Source organism: Homalodisca vitripennis, unplaced genomic scaffold (assembly GCF_021130785.1).
Source record: "Homalodisca vitripennis isolate AUS2020 unplaced genomic scaffold, UT_GWSS_2.1 ScUCBcl_5732;HRSCAF=12604, whole genome shotgun sequence".
Lineage (NCBI taxonomy): Eukaryota > Metazoa > Arthropoda > Insecta > Hemiptera > Cicadellidae > Homalodisca > Homalodisca vitripennis.
The window spans coordinates 10,213-31,956 of record NW_025781846.1 but is presented as its reverse complement, the minus strand read 5'-3'; the positions used below and the strand labels follow the sequence as shown (position 1 = coordinate 31,956).

The 21,744-nt window shown below is 32.8% G+C and overlaps 1 protein-coding gene across 1 annotated transcript; it reads right to left on the bottom strand.

Moving 5' to 3' along the window:
* Positions 1-631: 631 nt before the first annotated feature.
* LOC124373494 (minor histocompatibility antigen H13-like) lies at positions 632-21,100 on the bottom strand. The gene is given in 8 exon segments (XM_046831861.1): positions 632-873; positions 5,193-5,197; positions 6,980-7,145; positions 7,147-7,167; positions 9,685-9,859; positions 11,782-11,864; positions 15,852-15,950; positions 20,801-21,100. Coding segments are annotated over 8 exon segments (867 nt in total). The 5' UTR covers positions 20,993-21,100; the 3' UTR covers positions 632-747.
* Positions 21,101-21,744: the final 644 nt, after the last annotated feature.

The window sequence follows — 21,744 nt, the reverse complement described above, 5'->3', positions numbered from 1 at the left end:
TCAATAATAAGATACTTGTATTTTACTGTTTAGTTTTTGTTTTGATTGAAATAAATGGAATTTCAAGGAAAATTTGATTTTATTTTACTTGTTATAATGGAATTAGTGTAGGGTTATGGTATGGTTGTGTTTGGGAGGCTTTTCGGCGTTTTGCGCAAATTACAAATACCCACAACCCGACGTGGGCAAATTAGATTACCCACGTCGGGTTATGGGTATTATGGTTTTGCTCAATCTCCGATGAACGTGTTTATTTCGTCTCTTGAGTACTTTCGCTTACCCACAACGCGTTCTGGGTATTTCGCTTTCGGCCAATGTCCGAAAAAATATGCTCAATACGCGACGTGGGTAATTCACGTTGTCCACATCGCGGAAGTGAGTAAAAATTTCGGGACATTGTCCGAATTCGGTGTTTGAGTGTAACAGATAATAAAAATGGACAAAAGATAAAAACTTAATAGTAAATTTATGAACCATTTTCATTAAATAAAAAAAAACATGATATCACACTTAACTATTCTGGTACAAATATTGTACTATTTTCCAATATATAGTCTGAAGAGTGAATACAGCAGAGTGTATATATTTATAATTATGTGCATGTATGAATGGGAGAAAGAGACACTCACACTAGAGCTTCTAATTTTATTGCTTTCTGTACAATTGAAAGACATCAATAACATTGTTCATAAATATCGTATTGTGCAGTCACATGATTTAATCTGTACAAATTGGCTAATAAACTGCTTACCTGAGGTCAAATCGTAACAGCAGGGCTATGAAAATTCCAGGAACGACAATGTCTCCCAGCCCAAGCATGGCAAAGTTGTTGGCAGCAACACCTCTCTCCAGCAGGTCTTGAGGAAAACACCACTAGAAAAAAATCAGCATATTATTGGAATAGAACATTTACATATTTCACCATACAATATTCAACTAAAAAGAGAGCAAATGTTTACACTGTTTTTAGTTTTGGATTTTGATTTTAGTTAGTTTGAATCTGGGCTACTTCAATCCATGTATGTTACTGGAATACTTTCTATCAGTACTTTGGATCTTCAGGTTATCTGGATCAGTTTTACAGAGTGGAGTCCAATTTTTAAAAACTAAACAATCTTTGTGAAATTTCAGCCTAATTTGTTCATTCGCGAAACACGTTAAAAAAGGAGGACTACCCTACAAAAGGAGTCCAGAGGTTTTACACAGATGGTTCACGCTTGACTCTAGGGCAGGATACGGAATATACGGACCAGGAGTTAACCTAGCAGTGCCCCTGGGAAAATATGCCACGTTCTTCCAAGCGGAAGTCATGGCAATAGAATCATGCGCCAGTAGGTCTCATACAAATGAGGACAAAAGGAGCAAAGTACTTGATACTATCTGATAGCGAGGCTGCACTAACGGCACTTGATACCTGTTCGTTTGACTTAAAAGCAGTCTGGGAATGTACGAATGCTCTAACTGAGCTGGCTACGAATAACAGATTAACACTCAGTTGGGTGTTGGGGCCATGAGGGCATTCATGGAAATGAAAAAAGCAGACATCCTCGTCAAAAAGGGAGCGGAGCCCATAATGGTGAGGCCTGAGCCAAGTTGCGGGATAGCTTTCTCCAACAGCAAAGCTCTTGTAAAAGATTGGGAAAAGAGGATAAGAAACATTAATTGGAGTAGAGCCTCAGGATTAAGACAACCTAAATCTGTTTATCATTCCTTATGCTAAAGGGTGGGCAGCTCTCCTAGATCAGAGTAAGGAGGATATAAGTCTGATATTAGGGAAGATGACAGGACATGGCCCCCTAATGAAACATCTTATGAGGGTGGGCCTTAGCCAGACTGACGAACATAGACTCTGCGGAGAAGAGAAGGAATCAGCGGAGCATATTTGGTTAAATTGTCCTGCCATATCAAAAATTCAGAAAAGATTCCTGGGAGCATATCTCCTCAGCCCCAAGGACATCAGAGAACAGGAGCCCTCAAATCTGATTGGCTTCTGTAAAAGCCTCAGATTCTGAGGATACAAATATAAGGAAGGCCAAAGGACCTTTTTAGGACTAAGCGCGGGGACTGACTGTCTTTTTTTCCCTCATGATAAAAAAAAAACACACACATGTTAGGCGTTTCAGAATCCATACAAAGTAATAATAAATTATTAGTGTTGTAGCAGGAGAGGTTTATAATTGTAAATTTGGAATATGTAAATGATTAGCTTCAGACTTACAATAGCATCACTGTGATGACTGATATACAAATGTTATCAGCTGCTTATTTCTCAAGAATGATAAAAGCAATTCTAGTAATGAAGAACTAACTACAAGATTTTATGAGTAATTATTAATAATACCTTTATTATAGATTGTTTTCGGTTAACACTGCTGGAAAAGTGGAAGTCATTACAGAGGAATTCATTAAAAAGAACAGTATGATGTGGTACAGATGGATCAATGTTGAATATTTTACTGAATGAAATTTTGTATGATTTTTAAGATCATACATGTAACCTGTCTCTTAAAATTTAAAATGAGACATCTCCTATTATACTATGATTGAAACTAACAACATAAAGAGTTTAACATTTTTCTTATGCAACTAAAATTAAGGTGACTGTTAGTATAGCAGGTTTAGTTTTCAGGACAATACTTATAGTAAAATTTAAAAAAGAAGTTATCAAATCAAATCACTCTTTATTTTCAAATATACAATAATTAAAAATTCCAAGCATACTATACTGAAAATACCGCCACATGGGCCGAGGCCTGTGTATGACGGCAAGCTATTATTTAACACAATTTTAATAGAACAGACTTTTTTTAAATATATCCATACAGTAAGCACAATTCAGCTCTCACATCAAGTCTTATAAAATGAAATAATAGTTACGAAAAAAAAGAATATCTAAACAAATGTTGAACATGTTATATATGCTGACACGATGGCAAAACAACTGAAAGTAGTTGTAGTAAAATGTAGTTAATAAAGGTAAGTGGGAGTGAGGAGGGACTCAGTGTTATCAGAGCCGACCATCCGCAGCCAGGTAGTAATTAGTCGTTTGAACAGACCAGTTGGTTCATCCCCAGGTCCCTTATCACTGGAGGTGCCTGTACAATGAACTCACCACGTAGTATGCGTTAATTCTCACATCTCGATGACAGGGACCCACACGCCGCCCCCCTCCCCACCACTGCGGCCCTAGTAGAGTAGCTGTGAGTGGTTTGACCGAGTAACGCCTCTCTATGCCTATAGGTGTAGACCATCCATCACATTCCTGATATATAACTGACATATCGTGAGAATATCTGAATCTATAAACAACTGATATACATGAACTGATGAAAAACATTTAGATTATTTAGAGCTGCTTTGAGTGTCGATTTCTGAATAATTTTAATGGATCAATGATGGTTTTGAACATAGCCCTCCCCACACTATGATTCCATACTGTAAAATAGACTGAACATGTGCAAAATAAACAGTGTTTAATTCATTTCAAACAAACAAAAAAAACTAAAGAATATAACATTGGGATTTATAATGAAAATATTATAAAAATTATAACTACGTTATTAGCCATTTCCATTTAAAATGTCCTATACCCTTTTGTTTCCTTGTATTTGCATTTATTTGTATAGAAAATACTTTTTATAAAATTATTTGTATTTACCACATAAAGAAATATTTACTTATACAAACTGGCACTATATTGAGCACAAATTACTATTAACCCATTGCGGATCGTATGGCACGATCAGGCCATTAATTTACGAATTAATGGCACCAGCAGGCACGAATTAATTTACAGTCAGCGGCCGCCACGAACAGCAATGGTGCGCCACATCGTATCACTCACTATTGTATACTAGAAAATTCAGCTGTGAAGGTATTCGTTCAGATGGAACATGGGCCTACTGGGGTATCCGTGATGTAGGAACGATAACACGCGAGCAAGGTTCCGGGGGTGGCAGGGATGATGTCTAAATCATAGTCTAAATAAAGCGGCTCGGGCGAAGTGATTACAACATCCGGGCCATTGTCTTGACTAAAACCCGCCAACATGTACGTCTGCGTCATTTAGTTGTGTCACTAACCTCAAAAGTATTATAATAACAACTGAGGAAAAACACCCAATCAGAAGCGCTAAAAAGCAAAGTAAACTCATATCAATGATTTTTCAACTTCGACATACAACTGCGAACTGTATTTATAAAACTTTTGAAAACTCTAAACGTAGACCGTTGTTAAAACACTCTTAGTTGACAAGTGAAGACGATCGCCCGATCTATCACACATTAATAGAACTATTTGGAGAGGAAAACGCAGACCGCTTTTGCTACCTGAGCTTGTCATCGTGCTGTTAGGCCCGCAATGGGTTACAACAAGGGGTTAAATTGTAAATTTATATATTTTTTTAATGTAAACTAAAATATGAGAGACACGCTTTTATTAAAATTACATATCAATTAATGTGTTGAAATTGTATCTATTTTATTTATTTGTGAATAGAGCACAAGTATACAATTATAAATAAACTGTTTTAACAAGTTTTATTTGTGTTTCTAACGCACAAAATGCTTAATAAATACATACCTAATAATGTTATTTTTTACACATTTGTTGAACTTAATTTATTTTAAAACTTCTCCAAATACCATATAAGCTTATTCAATGTTGTCAAAATTTCACAAAAGAGTATGAAAACATATTAACTAACCTGTGATTCAATAACATTATTTAGTAAAAACTACACAAAACTTATCTTACGAAACTCTATTGAAAGTTAGATATAGATTATTTTTAGTAGTAAACGATTTCTGAGTATTAGTAATATTGCAAACTAACTTTAATTATTAAAAAGAAATAACTAATCACAAAAACAACATCAATGTTATCAGCTGTTCCTATGTTGTAACAAAGATTGTACGCAACACTGCAACTTCACAGCAGGAAATAACATATTCTTCACTTTTATCATACATCAAGGTTACAACAGGTCTGGCCAATTTTCATAACTGGATTGACAAGTTAAAGTAATAACAGCATACTATAATAAAGCTGTATTTACATTGGATAGTCGACGTTGCACAGTGTCACCAGAGAAACATTTATATATGTACCTTCTCACTGGGTACTAATCCGGTCCACATTGCTGCATACATCAGCAAAGAGTGTTTTGTGTTTTGTTACACTACTAATACTACCACTACTCTCAAACAGCTCTCTTATCAGTAGCCTTGATTTAACTGAGACTGTTGCAACACTTTTCTGAACTGTTCCTTGTTTGTGACCTCAAGCTTTTATCTCATTATAATGCGTAAACCTACTGAATACATCAAGTTCCCATAATCTTTATGTTGATTTACTTGTAATCATCAATTAAGCAGAAAATCTCTTTCATTGTATCATGTTATAAATTTAAAACAAGAAAACAGTGAAACTTTTTCAGTTTATGTTTATATTATACTTGCAATAAAAAGGTTAATTTTTATAGTAATGATCAATATTTATTGACCATTATTGGACATTAAACTCCCTAAATTATTTACTTCAAATTGATGAGGAAATCTTTTATGTTATTTAATTTAGGACTTCATGTAATCTAAGTAAGCAGGAAAAAAGTATAGTTTACTTAAAGAAAATGTACAATTGTCCTGTACGTCTGGGCTAGTAAATCCATGCACAAAAATATATGAACAGTAGTAATATGAATATCAGTGTTAATTTTTAAGAACTTGGAGATACACACAATTTACACAAAACAGTATGCCAAGACTATCACAATATTTTAACCCCATAACTGACACACCCATGTTAACACGGGTGATCCTACTTTGCGGTCAACTGTCGCCCGTTACGTGCCAAACAACTGCTTCACTACAAGACGTCTCTAGTACCTGTAAGATGATACACACATTGGCCTCTAGTAGTGTTTATGTGAACTACTACAAATCCACAGTAGTGCTGTTTAATTGCTACTATAATCTGATTGTCAACTAAGGAGATATTAAAAAAGCACATGTTGAAGTTTTACCTGGACATTTAGAAACAGAAAAAGTTATTGTTGTATAGTTTTACAATGGTTTTTTAAAGTTGCTAGTGTATTTTTCTTTAATTTCTTTTTTTTATTTTGGTTCAGTGGATATAGCAAGAATAATTTATATTAAAGATAAGGGACATTTTTATCAATGTTACATTTGTCCAGGTATGTTGGTGTGAGTTAGGCATTCAACTGTGTGTAACTTTTCTGAGAATTCAAAATTACATACATTAACTGTTGTGATTTTAGTGATCGGAATGTAGACTCAATTTATTAACACTGATCTGACATGATGAATCAGGAGATTCTGGTGGCAGATTAGTAAATGGCAAATAAACCCAATAGTACCAGGTAATAGCAATGTTGAAAACTCTGCACTTAAAAGGTTAAATGGATTTGCAGAGATTCATGGAAATGGGCATATTTTAAGGACTAAAAGTCCTACCTGTTATTATCTGTTATTTTTATCTGATAGATTTAAAATAAGGGCAAAATGTGATTAAAATTATAATCATAATTAAATAATAAACTAAAATAAAAGCCTTATAATAAAATTTGTAGGTATAAATATGTATTCTCTTTTTCTACTAAGCAAGCACAGAAGTCTTAGGAGGTTTTTTGTGCACTCAAGAAGTGTATAATGAAGCCTACCAGTTTACAATTTTAGCAGTCACACAAAATACTGAAAACAACTGATCACGTCTTATTGGTGAAATTCACCACCATCGTCCGATGTGAGATTACTTATTAACACTCTAACCTAATACAACTTCAGCAAAAACGTCTTTCTTGGATTTCTTTTATTTAATGTATTTGTTGCTAAAGTAACTGTTATGTACACCCACAGTGCGACTAAAAGACGCTTCATCTAAAGCAATGTGTATTATAGTGAACATACTGCATCACTTTATACTTTCTCAAAATTTTGTCCTCAAGAAATGCATTACTCACATTTTATTGGTGCCTCAAAAGACTTGGCGACAGTGACCATGACATTGGTCCCAAACACACCCAGAAAGATATCGTAAACAAAAAGTCCACACAGCAGAATACAGCCGGTAACAACTTTGTTGAGATGGAGCAATTCTACACCATTTATGGCAAATGCAATCCCAAAATAGATTGTTGGCTATCCAGTGCTAAAACACAAAAAATAATTACTTTTACAATCAGTACAGTTTGCAAGATTTCAAAATACTATAATTAAAGATACATTTGATTTGACATAATTGGGGAACAGTCAAAGGAACTATTAATAACTAAATTCATTGGCTACTTGATAGCTTCTAACTCCAATGCCTTCCTTGTAAAACTCAACATAATAAGTACTGTACCTTCGTAATATGATCCGCTGTACATTTAAAAATGTAAATTAGCACTTACATTTTACTTCAATAAAATGTATAAAAGTTTAGTAACACATATTTTCATCAGAATCACATTTCTTTAAACACAATCTCAATAGCTACTCATTTTTTCAAAATGGATTTCATAAGGAATTTTAATAACCTGAATTTTGTTAACAAGAACTCAAATACAAGTTTATACATACTCCAACAACTCTCTATAGCACAAAGTATGCCATCTTAAGTTCAGTAACATAATCTTACTGTCTTATATTGCTCAATAGCACAATCTGTTATTAGTTCCTTTGATATACATACTGAGTTCAATAATAAATACATATTATATATACCTTATCTGGATTTTATCTTCAGCATAGGAACACTTAATTGTGTAGTTCGTCAAAAATATGTTACAATTAAAATGTTTTCAACAGACTTTTATTTTGTTTTCAATTATACTAGTAAATATTTTAATGGTTTGTTAATACAACTCTCTCAGTTCTTATATTTATGAATATATTGTTTATGTAAGAGTGTTAAATTTGAAACAAGCACACAAAAATTCTTGATCCTTTTCTTCCTATCGGATCTACCCAGTTATGTTTAATTTCCTTAAATGGATCCAGTAAATTAAAACATAGCTTTGAAACAACAAATGTTGTGAAAAAACCATTAGGAAGTATTAAGTAAAATATAGCAGTGTCAAAACCCAGAACTAATTAGGACTAGGAGGTTGCTATTTCCAATTTATTCAGTTTTCAAACATATGCCAGAAATTCCTAGTTACACTAAAATGGTAGGATAAATAAAAATAAACACTTTATGTAGGTACTTACATATGTAAAAATTGCACTCATTTTACAAAAAAATAATAACTTCATAATTACAAATTATGTATGTATACACAAGAAAATAAACACAATTGTATGAAATCACTAAAATATTTTAAGATTTTGAGTTGTGTGAATTTCGAAATTCGTTATCTGCCAGCCAAATCTTTTATTCGCTTCAATCAGAGCTGAACTTGACTGCATTCGGGCTGCCCTTCGTACCACGACATCTCTGTTTCTAACGACGTAAATGCTTCAGAACGTTAAGGTACAACGTCATCTATTGCGTCTTCTTTGCAGTCATTACTCTTCATTGAAATTAAATTTGTCGTTATGATCCAGAATATCGTAGCCCATGTCATTTTTATTGAGATCCAACTTTTCCACAGTATTAGTTTTGTTGCATTCTTGAAATCTGGAATGAACTGGCATAACACACTCTCAAGTGTTTCAGACTGATTTTCTTCGGTGTCAACATTTAATTGTTTATATTCTTGCCAAAGTTTATTCTACACTTTCATTACATTTTCTTTTGTTAGCAAGTCCCAGGAATCTGCTAACATGCAGCATGTGTTTTTTAAGTTCTACTTTTTTGAAAACTGAATAACACTTTTCTCATTATCTTCCTCCAAAAGATGCCTGCACAGCACTTGTTTCCTGTATATTCTTTTTCAATAACACCCTGATCCATTTGGCTGAATCCTGTTGGGTGGGAAAAACATCTCTTCAATGGAAGCGTATGGTCTCCACTAGCATTTGCACAGACTATCCCTGTATATAATACACTCCTTACTAATCTTTAATACTGGAGTAGCAGTGGATAACCAAGGGATTTTCGCAGTAACAGCCTCTCAGTTTATCACAGTTGTAAACATCTTCTCTCTTCAAGCCATTGGTAGAAACAAAATTCATAAGTTTAGTTCTGAAATCTTCTTCGGCAGAGCTGTAATTAAGTTATTTTATTCCGTGTCGAGATTTAAAAGTTTTAGCCAACCTGTGCTGGTTTTAAAGTCACTTGGATCCCCTAAAATTTTGTTAAAGTAAAGAACCACAAGGCTCGGTTGTAGGCCCTCTTCTTTTATGATTTACTTAAATTACTCTCGTATTCAATGCAAACTTTAAGAAGTTGTTTGAGAACTTCAATGAAATCAAGCTGATAGTTTTTGTACAAAAAATCTAATTACATACCGTAATTCGAAAACTGACAGAATTTTGAATTGCAACGCACATTTGAGATTACACTGGAAGAAATATGGAATGATTATTATCTTGACTGGACATACACCTGTATTCTTGGGTACTGAGTCACAGAATCCTAATGCTAAGGTGGCGGTGGTAATCCAATCTACACTCCTACACCGTGACAAAAGTAACATCTGGATGGATAATTTACTCATATTCATACAAAATTTATAAAATAAAATTCAATAGGCATAATATTACTGATGATATTTTAATAACTTGACATGTACAATTTTACCTTTTTAACAATGTACCAAGCTCCTATAACAGAGCAGCAGGCTAGACACACTAGATCATGTGATGTGAAGTTGTAGTCTACGAGATACTCTTGCTCCTCCCCGCTGCCCTTGGTGAAGCGCAGATGGAATGGAACATTGGGTATTGCTGCAGGCACCAGCGAGCTTATCAATGGACTAGAACATACCCACTCACTATACATCATGTTTCAGGCTATGTTACAATTACTATAGGAAAGATGTTTTTTTTTCTTTTCTGTATAAAATAGTAGACTATCAAGGTTATTTTGGGTAAAGCTCTACTTGACTGAAAGCTGTGTTTTATCTGTTATAAATACTATATTCAGTAAGTTTAGTTCCATTTTTTTTTAGTAATAGTAAATTTATTACTAATAAAACAAAATTATTATTCTTTATGCCCTTTTTAATACTATTTTTAGCTTTTTTTACTAAGGGAAATGGACTGTACTTACATCAAAACCATGTTTGCATTTTACATTGTAACAAATATGATAATAGTTGGATTCAACATTGATATATTAACAACTTAACCCCTAGGCTTACGCAGTCCATTTCTTACTTTATTGTTAAGTTTTCCAATTCATAATACATAGACAGTCCTTGAAATATAACCTATAAACTTACAAATGAAGTAAGTTAGTAAGTTATATATAGGTAAGTAAGTATCTGTTTGCTAAATAAAAACAATCTAAAGGATGGAACATTACATAACTAAATAAAAATGTATTGTTTATAATTACACAATCAGCAGCTGCTGGAACAAAAATAAACCATAAAAGTCACAACATCATAGCTGGCTATTTTCTGCGGCAGATTTGAAAACCATAACAAAGATTCACAGATTTGCATGTAGACGGACCAAATTCTTTCTTCAAAGATACAAAAGGGCTCCAGCAATATACATTTATCACGTAAAAGTATGTAATATACAATACAAAATAACATAAAATAAATCTGGTTTTATGCTCTGAGAAAAGCTTTATTGAGCTACCAATGAGTTTGTGTTCTTAGATTTGCATGTATTTTCCGAACTTTTACGTTTTCCACAAAAATACAAAACAGCTCCAAGATGATATATATACCAAGTCAAAGTACACAATACACCTAAGTACTGCATTATGACATAATACATCTGGTGTTATGCACTGAGTTTTTTTTTATTAGGCTACCAATCAGTTTGAAATCTTAGATTTGCACGTAGACAGTCCGAAATCTATAAAACAAAATACAAAATGAGTCCAGGTTAAGACATATACCACATAAAAGTACACAATATACGCTACATTATGACATATAATTAATCTAATTTTGTGACCTGAGATTTTTTTTATCAAATCTGCTGCCGATAATAGCCAGCTATGATGTTTTGACATTTATGGCTTAATTTTGTTCCGTTATAAACGATAAATTTATATTTAGTTATGCAATGTTCCTACCCATAGATTGTTTTATTTAGCAAACAGATTTCATTAGTAAATTTATAGGTTAGGTTTCAATGATTGTCACTGTCACCCGCCATTTTCTTCCCTCGCTTCAGTTTGTGGTGGGAACTGACTATAAAGTACAGTGGGGGTAGTGAGAGGAAACTCCTTGGTGGAATCCATTGACAATTTCACACCGGTGTCACTGCCAATCACATGCTTCCTCAATTTGCTTTGCTTATATATCAAGGACGTATAATTGCTTATATTATACAAATACCCTTACATTACATAATTAAACATTCATAACGAAGAGAAATATATTTTGCATCCTAAAGTTCTCACAAGCATGTAGTAGCTTCTTTTCTGATAAAAGATAATTTTTATTAACAAATATCAAGACACAAAAAGTATTTTCTAACTAGATTAATATTATAGTAGACTCTTGGAGCAATTGGAAAATTCTTTAAATATTATAGTGTTATAATAGTGTTACTAAATAGATTAATATTAATATAAGGTACTTTTACCGACATAAACACACATCATTACAACACAACATCATACATGATGTGATAACATTAGAACTAATGCATCTCATTGTTTTCCATATAAAAGAAATTATAAATATATTTATATTGTCATTTCAAAGCCTACCTCATAAGATGACAAAGTGCAAAAATTCCTAGGAAGAAAAAGTATCCTGTTAACAGTAGGTTGATATATTCCTTAGAAAACAGCTGAAACAAATACATTTCATTAGGGAATGGCCATTAATGAAGAAATTATATTAGGCTATAGTGGAATATCACTTAACCAGTTCAAAATTTTATTAAATGAGTTTTTTATGGTTTTGTTTGATATAAATCCAATAAATTAAAATCTTAATAGCACATTACTTGACCTGGACATAACACTGGTGTAAAAGTCAATGATTCTAAAATATAAAAACTTTTCAATAATTTTTACAACTGCTAAGTATCAAATAAGAAATTTTAAATAAAAGTCAGATAAAGAACAGTCAGCCAGTTGTTTCACACAGATGAGAACATAAAATGTCAGTAGACACCTTCTTGGGCACTCACAAAACTATAACACAAAAAGTGATTGTGTCTGATAGGCTCTTGCAATGAATGCCAGGATAAAGCAAAAATAAATATATCTTTTTCCAGAATTAAATAAGAAACTTGTGCAATACTTAGGTCTTCTGAATTTTTTGGCAGGGACCACAAAATATTGTACTATGCCATATTCAAAGTAAGCCCTGGTGTTACTTAATTTTCCAATCCAAAATTGTTCAACAACCCCACTTCAAACAGAAGAAGATGGTTAGAAAAAGCCTAGGAATTTACCTGATGCTTTCAATCTTACATTCCACTTTTTATGAAGAAGATAAATTATATAACTTTTTGGCCTCCTAATCATGTTTCAATCAATACTAATACAAAATCCCCACAAGCACTGCTAAAAACTCAAATATTTTCGTATATCAAATACATTTCAGGCTATGAAATATATTTTGGAAAAAATACACATAAAAGTATAAGGAAGTACACTTATGTTAAGGTAAGGTTTTCACATTATGAACCCGGTTTCCTAAATTACTCAACCTGACCAACCCAATACATATTTAGATGCATTGCTTTCTGGAACTACTCTACAATTATATTTATACAGGCTATTACAGTTCATTTACAATATAATTAACTTACTGACATGTTATGATAAGACTGAAAGTCCGGGTAGCAGTATCACAATTATGATGTGAAAAAACATTTTCACCTGAAACTTTGACTAGGTTGTTATCTCTTTCTAATCTTATCCATCATAATAAATTACGTAAAATATTACTTTTTATGTAGCCAGCTGATGTTATCATGTGGGTGGGACTCGCAGCTCTAGTCAGTAGGATGTAAAATGGCAAGTATTTTTAGCAATGAAATCTAAATATCGTTTATGTAGCTCAATCTAATTGTGAATAATCAAAATAATACTGTACTGTCTCCCAAGAAACATTTTTTTAGGTAACACACTATACTCATATATTTTACATGATCCTATAAAAAATATTTTACATTCTTACAGACTCTGTACCTTCGATGTGAGACAGCCCACGAGTATTCAGTATATAATTTTAAATGTAAGCATAGGTTTACATGTTTTAAAGGGATGGTCAAGCATTCAGGATGGTCATTCTTCAGAATGACGCAAACCGCATTTCAAAAGAAATCTAGTTAAATTTAAAATGCTGATTACTCAAAGATTATTAAAATAAGCTGAAAAATTTGGAACCAGTCCAGTGTTATTTAACAAAAATTATGTAGTTAAAGCTAATGATTAGTTAATTTCTTTATTCAATAATGTTGATAAAATATTGTTTTTAAAGGTTTTCTTCCCTTTTGAACTACACTGAAATTATTACAAGCAAATAAGCAATGCCTTATTCATAAAGGGATCATTTGGATCAAGAGACCTCAATGGCCATCATTTTGTTATTGCTAATTAATTTAGGAGTTACTAACTAATATGGGAGTCACTACCTAAACATTGGAAGGTTCTCAGAGATTGCTTGTTTTTTCTATCAGTAGAACTTTGCCCATTAGTTGAACAATAACAACACATTAAGGTTTTGCCCACGTCAGAAATAAATTTTTCTAGCTTATTTTGCCTTTCAAACAGTTTTTAAACCCTTCCCACGCGGAATTTATCTTTCAATTTTGACTCATAACGCGTAATTAACTTTAAAAGTTTTTTACATTTTACCATCTCTAATTTTTATTTTAGTTAGTGGTGGCTATTACGAATAAAAAATAATACAGTATTACAAAATAATCAGACCCCTATATTTTTTAATAAATTTTCAAATTTTACAAAAATCGTCAGGATTCGCCATTGCATAGAACAATATAGGCCTATAACGACACAACAAATAAAGTAATAACAAAATAAAAAGATAATATAATGCTAAATACAACAGGAACACGTATAGTAAATAAGAAAATATGGCAAAACAGCGTTAAACACTAAAATATCCCGTGCCGGGATATATCCGTTTACCGCAGACTGAGGCTAAATCACGCCACGAGAGACAAAGCCACGGCCTCCCACCACTGCGACACGCCAATGAGGTTCAAACTGTAACATCTGCTTTTCGGAACAAGTATTCAACACTCCCTTGAACTCTAGCAGATTCCACGGCAACTACAATTTATTAAATAACACAAAATAGACTTTGAAGGATATATCCGTTTACTGCGTTTCGGTCAAAAATAGACCTAACGGATATATTCCGTTTGTCGCGTGGGAAGGGTTAATACCTGCTATGACCTGCTGTCATATGAGTCTTAACATTCACAATAAGTGATTTTATATTCATATGATTACAAACCACTTTGTAAATGTAATTTTAAATAAAATTAACAAATGCAAATTTCAAATTTTCAGCTTAATGTTACGGCTTATTTCCAAAATCTTTGAATAAACTTTTTTTTTAATGAATAATCCTTTTGAGGTTTGTGGCATTCTTCTTTGCTTGACCAGATCTTAAAAATGATGTGCAACCTATGCTTACATTTAAAATTATCTACTGAATCCTTGTGGGCCATACCTCATCGGAAGTTTGGATTGGAATTGGTTCTTTGCTCCACCACACCATCAACCCATGATGGTGGTAGATGGTTATGAACGACTGCGGAATTATGATTGGAGAAGTCACTGATGATGTTAGCATGTCAATTGGCTCATGCCATGCAAATTTTTTCAATCATTTTGCGTATGAAATGTATTGCACCAAAATTGTTAAATTTTGAACAGCAGTTGATGGAAGTTGTTCAAGAGTCACTAAATTAAGTCAAGGACGATAAAGAATAATTGAAACATGTTGTAACAGTGAAGGAGGAGCGTGAAGGAGGAGCTCTTCTTATTGGAATACACAATTTTTTATTAATTGATGAAAGAAAATTTTATAACAGGTTACAAAACATGGGTTTATGGATATGATGCTGAAACTACGGCATAATCATTCCAGGAGACATTCTGGATCGCCAAGACCGAAACAGACTTGACAAGTGCAGTCGATCATGAAGGTTACAATCACTGTGATTTTCGATTTGAATGAGATAATGCATCATGAATTCTTGCCACAAGGTTAAACGGTCAATGAGGAGTACTATCTGCATCTTACAACCGTTTGCTTTAAGTAATATAAAAAAACTCCCCATTTTGTGGAAAAAAATCCATGGCTTTTGCATCATGACAATGCACCTGCCCACACTTCATTGTTTGTTCATGAATTTTTGGTCAAAAACAGTACTGTTAAGATGCTTCAGCCTCTACATTCTCCAGACACGGGTCTGTGTAACATTATTTATTTCCAAAATAAACAGAATTCTTAAGGGCTGTTGTTTTACAAGCATAGATGACATTGAAACAAAGAGCTAATAATAGAAGAATAAGTGCTGACAGAAGTGCATAATATTTAATGGTGACTGTTTGAAGGTAACAACATTAATGTAGACTGAAAAATCTTTTTTTCAAAAACTTAAAATTTCCATTCATTTTTGAACATAACTTGTATATTATATTCTGTGTAGCTGATCAAAACAAACTTTGAAATAAATAATTGAAATTTTATATCCACTTGTGACTCTTGGCTAAACCACAAATATTCTGATAATAATAATAATAATAAAGGAAAAAAAACAACTACTGTTGGTAATATAACTAACCTTAAAGAAAATGTAGAGACCAAACAAAGCGGCACTAGCTATTAAAGGAAACATGGCAGCGTCTTTATGTGACATAGTCTCAGGCTGTTCTCCTGATTCCTGAAACAAACAATCAAACGTTTTTTATTTGTCACTACTCATTCAATTTTAAAACGCTTAAACATTTACATTAATTTTAAAAAAATTATGCTCAGTTGGATGATTGTTACTTGCATTCCTAAGACCAGTATATAAGGCAGTAGGTTTTCTTGGACAAAAATTGGTAAACACCTAGAAAATTATTAAACTTCCAATTATTCCCAATATTATTGTTATGAAAGGGTATTTTCAGTCTACAAAAACTACATTAATGGGAGAATCGGTAACCGAGTGGTCTAAGGTGTTGGACTTTTAAGTTCAAGAAAGATAGTGCAGATTCAAATCTTGCTTGAAGTACTGTTGATCTTTTAATATAAAAATCCACTCTCCTTGTGTTTGAAAAAAATCTCACACAGGCCAGTGGCACATGAAAACATGTAGAATAAAGCTGAAAGAGAATCGGTCTCTCCTTTTTTCTATATAGAAAAGAAGAGTAACACCTGAACAGTACCAACAATTTTTAAATTGGTTATTCTGAAAAACTTTTCAGAATACTTCATTGTTTTAAGATTTGAACAAATATACACTTTACAAGAAAAATATCAGGGATAGTGTTTACTTTAGCCACATTACCTAAAATGATATAAAACCACTTTTAACAATTTCTTCAAATAGTATAATTTTATTTCCAGAAAGATTTCTTAGGGAGTCACATACATTCATACATTGCAAAAAACGTGTTTTAATTTTAGGTTATATCTCAAAGTTATAGTGGGGTAGGTAAAACAGGAGGGCATAACAGGGTTGTCAATATTCACATGAGAATTTGAGCAAAAACGATTAGGTATACCAACTGAATTTGAGGATAATTTAAGACATTTTCAGAACTTTTTTTCTGTTTTTCGTCATTTAGCCCAGGATTTCTACCTCTACAGTGAAATTTATTCATCCTCCGTGGTGAAAAATTATTCATTGATTTTTCCTTTGTTATTTTGGTCCTATTGGCTATTGCACAACTTCTTTGGGCATTTAAACGCTGTTTTTCCTGATTGGCTAGAGAGTTGGTGGTGTAGTCAAAAAATCAGTACCTACTGAATCAGAATAGTTGTTTATCTCTTTGGTGGTGCTAGTGATTCATGTTTTTCTGTGTATTCACAATGTAAAAATTTGTGTTGCGAGTGCACCTTAAAGTATAACACTTATTTTTAAGAATGATCAGAAAACACAATGTTTTTTTTTAATTTTACTTCGTAGTGCTGTTTAAACTGTTTGTGCAATTGTACAGTAGCGACCACTGTCATACTACAAAGAATAATATGGTTAGGTGAATTTGAAATATTTTCTGCTGCTCTCAACCAGCATTAGTGATCAGCCATATGGAATTTCATATTTTGCTGATCTGCACTATCTTGTACGATGTCTTTCATTTATTGCTATCAGGCGCTGTTGTAGCCTGTGCTGATGGCCAGAGGCATCGTTGGCTCATTTAACTACTAGTGCATTTTACAAGATTATTAAAATACTGTTCAACCTTGCAAAAGTCTAATTGTTTTCTGTTTTTTTTTTTTTTTTTTTTTTTTAATGTAATTTAAAGAATTTTTCTTTTACGAAAACAACATATATTGTGAAGTGGATAAAGTAATCATTATACCAAAATTACGATTTTGTGAGACATAATTATGGTGAGAAATCTTCCATAATTCTACAACTAAAAATTTATATTGGTTACTGTATATGTCATAGATAGGCTAACTAAATTACTATATCGCCAGTACAAATGATAGGCCTGTGTTTTATTCAATAAGAAGCATATTTCTTAGTTGTTGCAACAAATGTTTTAAGAAACAAAACCTCTAAAAGATTTGTCAGAAAATGGACACAAAAACATGTTTTAGAAAAACATTTATAACAATCGAACAACTATTATAAAAAGGGGATCATTAAACCCCCTTCACCCCCAAAAAAGGGGGACTTTTTAGATTTAACCAACATGGACATCTGCAAAACAGCTATTATCTACTATTTCTTATTAGGGTATGCATACTTGCGTTTTATAAATATAAAAACTTAAAGATAACCTTTACAAGCACCCACGTGATCTAAGTCTGAATTTGGGTACTACATTGAGGGATGTTTTTCTTATTTTACCAGAAGGGCAGGGTGATGCAGAAGGTGTCACCGAAGCCCGCACTGGTGGCCAGGGGCATTTCTTATCTATTTGCCCGATCCAAATCACGTCCTAGATCGTACAACGTGATCTGACAACGTTGGAGAAGTTAAACAATCTAGGACTTGATTTGAGGTGGGGGAAATACCAATCAGAAATACCCCCTGGCCATTAGTACGGCATTCAATGGCATCCAACACTTTTGGCAAAATAAGAAAAACATCACTCGAGATGGTACTCAAATTCTAGCTCAGATCTTGTGAGCGCTTGTAAAAGATATGTTTAACCCTCCAAGTGATGACTAAACCACTTCAAAGTGCTAGGCCATTTTTCGAGCATATGACATTTCTTTTTTAAACAACTTTTTATATACAAACATATGTTCAAATTGCATGTATTACATATGGTTTTTTACACAAACATATGTTCTATAAGATCAAGTAAAAATAAAAATGCTTATCTTTTATCATAAAAAAAATCTGGTACTGCTAACCGGTTGTGTAGTTTTTTATATTTTTATTTTTCAAAATCCTTGACGTATAGTTTTTTACAAAAATGTAGTAGTCCTAGTTCTAAAAATATGCAAAATGTTCCAAATATAATGCTGAATAAGAAAAATATCACTTCTTAACCTTTTGCACAACATATCACAATACTAATTGGTAAAAAAACAAAACAATGTTTTTTCGCAAAAATTTTACTAAAATATTTACCACATCAACAAGTGGCAGTAAGTAGTTGAATAGTGATTATGGCCTCAAAATAAACACATATTTAGTTACTGATATGAGTAAAAGTAAGAAAAATGACAGATAAAGTATTAAAAATACAAAAAAAAAATGGCTTATATACATATTTACATTAGACTAAAAAAAATTAGTCTGAGTCACTCTCTGGTGGGGGTGTGCTGCTTGCATCGCTATCATTTCCACTCAAATCGTCATCAAAACAGCGCCTAATGGCACTTGAATTACTAAGTTCACTCATAGCACAAATAATTACTCAATAAACAATAATATAAGTCACTTACAAATCAAAAGAACGAAGCAAAACAATAACGTCACAGAGCGTCGGCCGCGAGACGACCGTAACAGACAAACACGCATCGAAATCAGCTGACTATTCTTCTTACTCTTCCTCGTAAACTTCTGAATTACATAGTTCTAATTACGTTACTTGATAGGGAATTTATTCCTACATGTAGCCTTATAAACCACGTCGTTATTGAGCGAACCGTTCGTCTGTGATATGAAAAAAACTAACATATCGCACAGTGCGATAGTAGCACTTTGAAGTGGTACGAACATATCGCACAGTGCGATAGTAGCACTTTGAGGGTTAACATTGGTACTACTAACATGTTTACGATAACCTAATCTAAACCTACTTATATCGCATAATAACATTCCATAGCATAATAGTCCATTCCTAGCCTAACTTAGTTGCTTGCACGAAATTGCCTCTGCTTCTACTGGTTACAAGTAACCTAAAACCAGAGAATCGTTATGGTAACATCAAATCATCCAGTCCAGCTGTTACTGAAATAACAGTATCCAAGTGATAGGTTACCACTGATATACTTGTTACCGGCACTAACTCTGTCCATGTGTAGTAATTACAGCGTGTACAGTGATTATGTACATGTTTTATTTCTGTCAGACACAGCTTACCTTCAAAATAGTAAAAACTGAGTAAATGTAAATTGTTTCATTTGTTACATTTTGTATTTATAAATATTGATAGCCTAGATTGTTTTTTATTCACAATAGTGTTATAATAACTTCATACTTAATTTGAAATGCCTATAACTTAATTTGGTTCCAGAAGTTATATTGAGGATTCTCTACTCATGAATATCAATGATTCGATATTATCGATCATTCAAGTGTTGGATGCTTATTATACTGCAGCCCTTCAGTATATATCAACACTGGGATCAAAAGGGTTAAAATGCAAAGGGGTAGGGTACGATAAGCGGACCCGGTTTTTTATATCGAAATTGGAAAACAATATTACTTAATCATAACCTTCGATATAATCAATCGATACTGATTAATTATTTTGAACAATTAACTTTAATCTGTATCAACAGCTGTAAACACTTTAAAATAATACTCGTAATGTAATATTTCAATTTTATATAACTAGCCTAACATTTTATTATTAAAAATGGCATTAAATTTTAGAAAACTACATGACAATGCTTTGAAAAATTATAAGACATATTCTTCAACATGTTGGACTCGTACCGAAAAACGTATGTGAACTTTGTGGGAAACAAACAACTGTAACTGTGAGAGGAGCAAATATGATTGTCTTCAGTTTTCCTAATTTTGGTTATAATAATTTGTTTGATCACTGTAAATATTAAATTCATATTTTAATTTAAAACATATGATTGTTATTGAGGACTATAGATACTTTTATATCGATTGATAGTCTAGGATTTGAGATTCGAATATTATGTATCGATGACTACATTCTTCGATATAAAAAACCGGGTCCGCTTATCGTACCCTACCCATGCAAAGTACTGTATTTGTTAGCTGAGACTTTCAGCTTTAACTTTTAAAACTTGTTTTAATACACAAATTACAACAATCTTTAGTACATATAAATATTTAGTTATACCTATTAACACCCAATTGCATAATTACATTAGTAAAAATGCAAAATAAATTAAAGAGACACATAACTAACTTACCGCTTGTTCCTTATGGTGTTTGACAGATCTGAAAGACCCAAAGAATATGGGAAGAAGAGCCATAATAATGAGACTACTGTATGCAACTGCCATTCCTTCCGGGGTTGCTGGAATTTTTCCGGTTTCGTTAGCACTACTGTTCGTTATATTTTCTGTTAAATTAGCCACGACATCTTGCACCACGTCTGCCATGTTTTGGTTTGATTTCTAGTAAGGGACAACGTGAAAGTGCGACAGCAACGGGTCAACAACAAGAGCAGAAAAGATACGACACGCACACGACTACACGAATGAAAGCAGAAATCAAGACAAGCTGACGTAGCGAAGTAGTGCCAACTAATGAAATAAAACATTCCTTAACTTGTACTGCAATAAGGTAATTTTAAATGCTTCCTTTTTATACAAGAAATAATTTATCCCAGCGGCCGAATGCTACTCCATTCAAAACCTTTCAACGTACTGAATTAAAAAAATATTTCCTCAGTATAGTTTCAGGGCTTATCAGATGTTGTTTGTTCCATAACTTATTTATTTCGTTGTATTCGTTGTGTTTTTGTGATGTGTTCGTAAATTTTAAACTACGACGACTCCAGATTGATAATCCTTGCTTTTAATACAGGGTGACACAGATTAACGGGAATTTTTAAAAAATCTAAAAAATAAGAGTGATGGAAGAAAATGGTTTTTATTTGTATTAAATGAAACATCAAAACTTGCCATTTATGAAACACTGATGGAATTTATGATTTTTTTTAAAACAACATCCTTTAGGTGGCGTCCTTGTCTACGAATGCATTCTTGAAATCTGCGGTGGAGATTCCTCATTGACCGCTGCAAACATCTCAACTGGAATACTGTTAATTTCATCCCGAATTCTCTGTTTGAACTCATTTACAGTTCTTCGTCGAGTTGTGAACACTTTAGTTTTGAGGTAGCCCCACAAA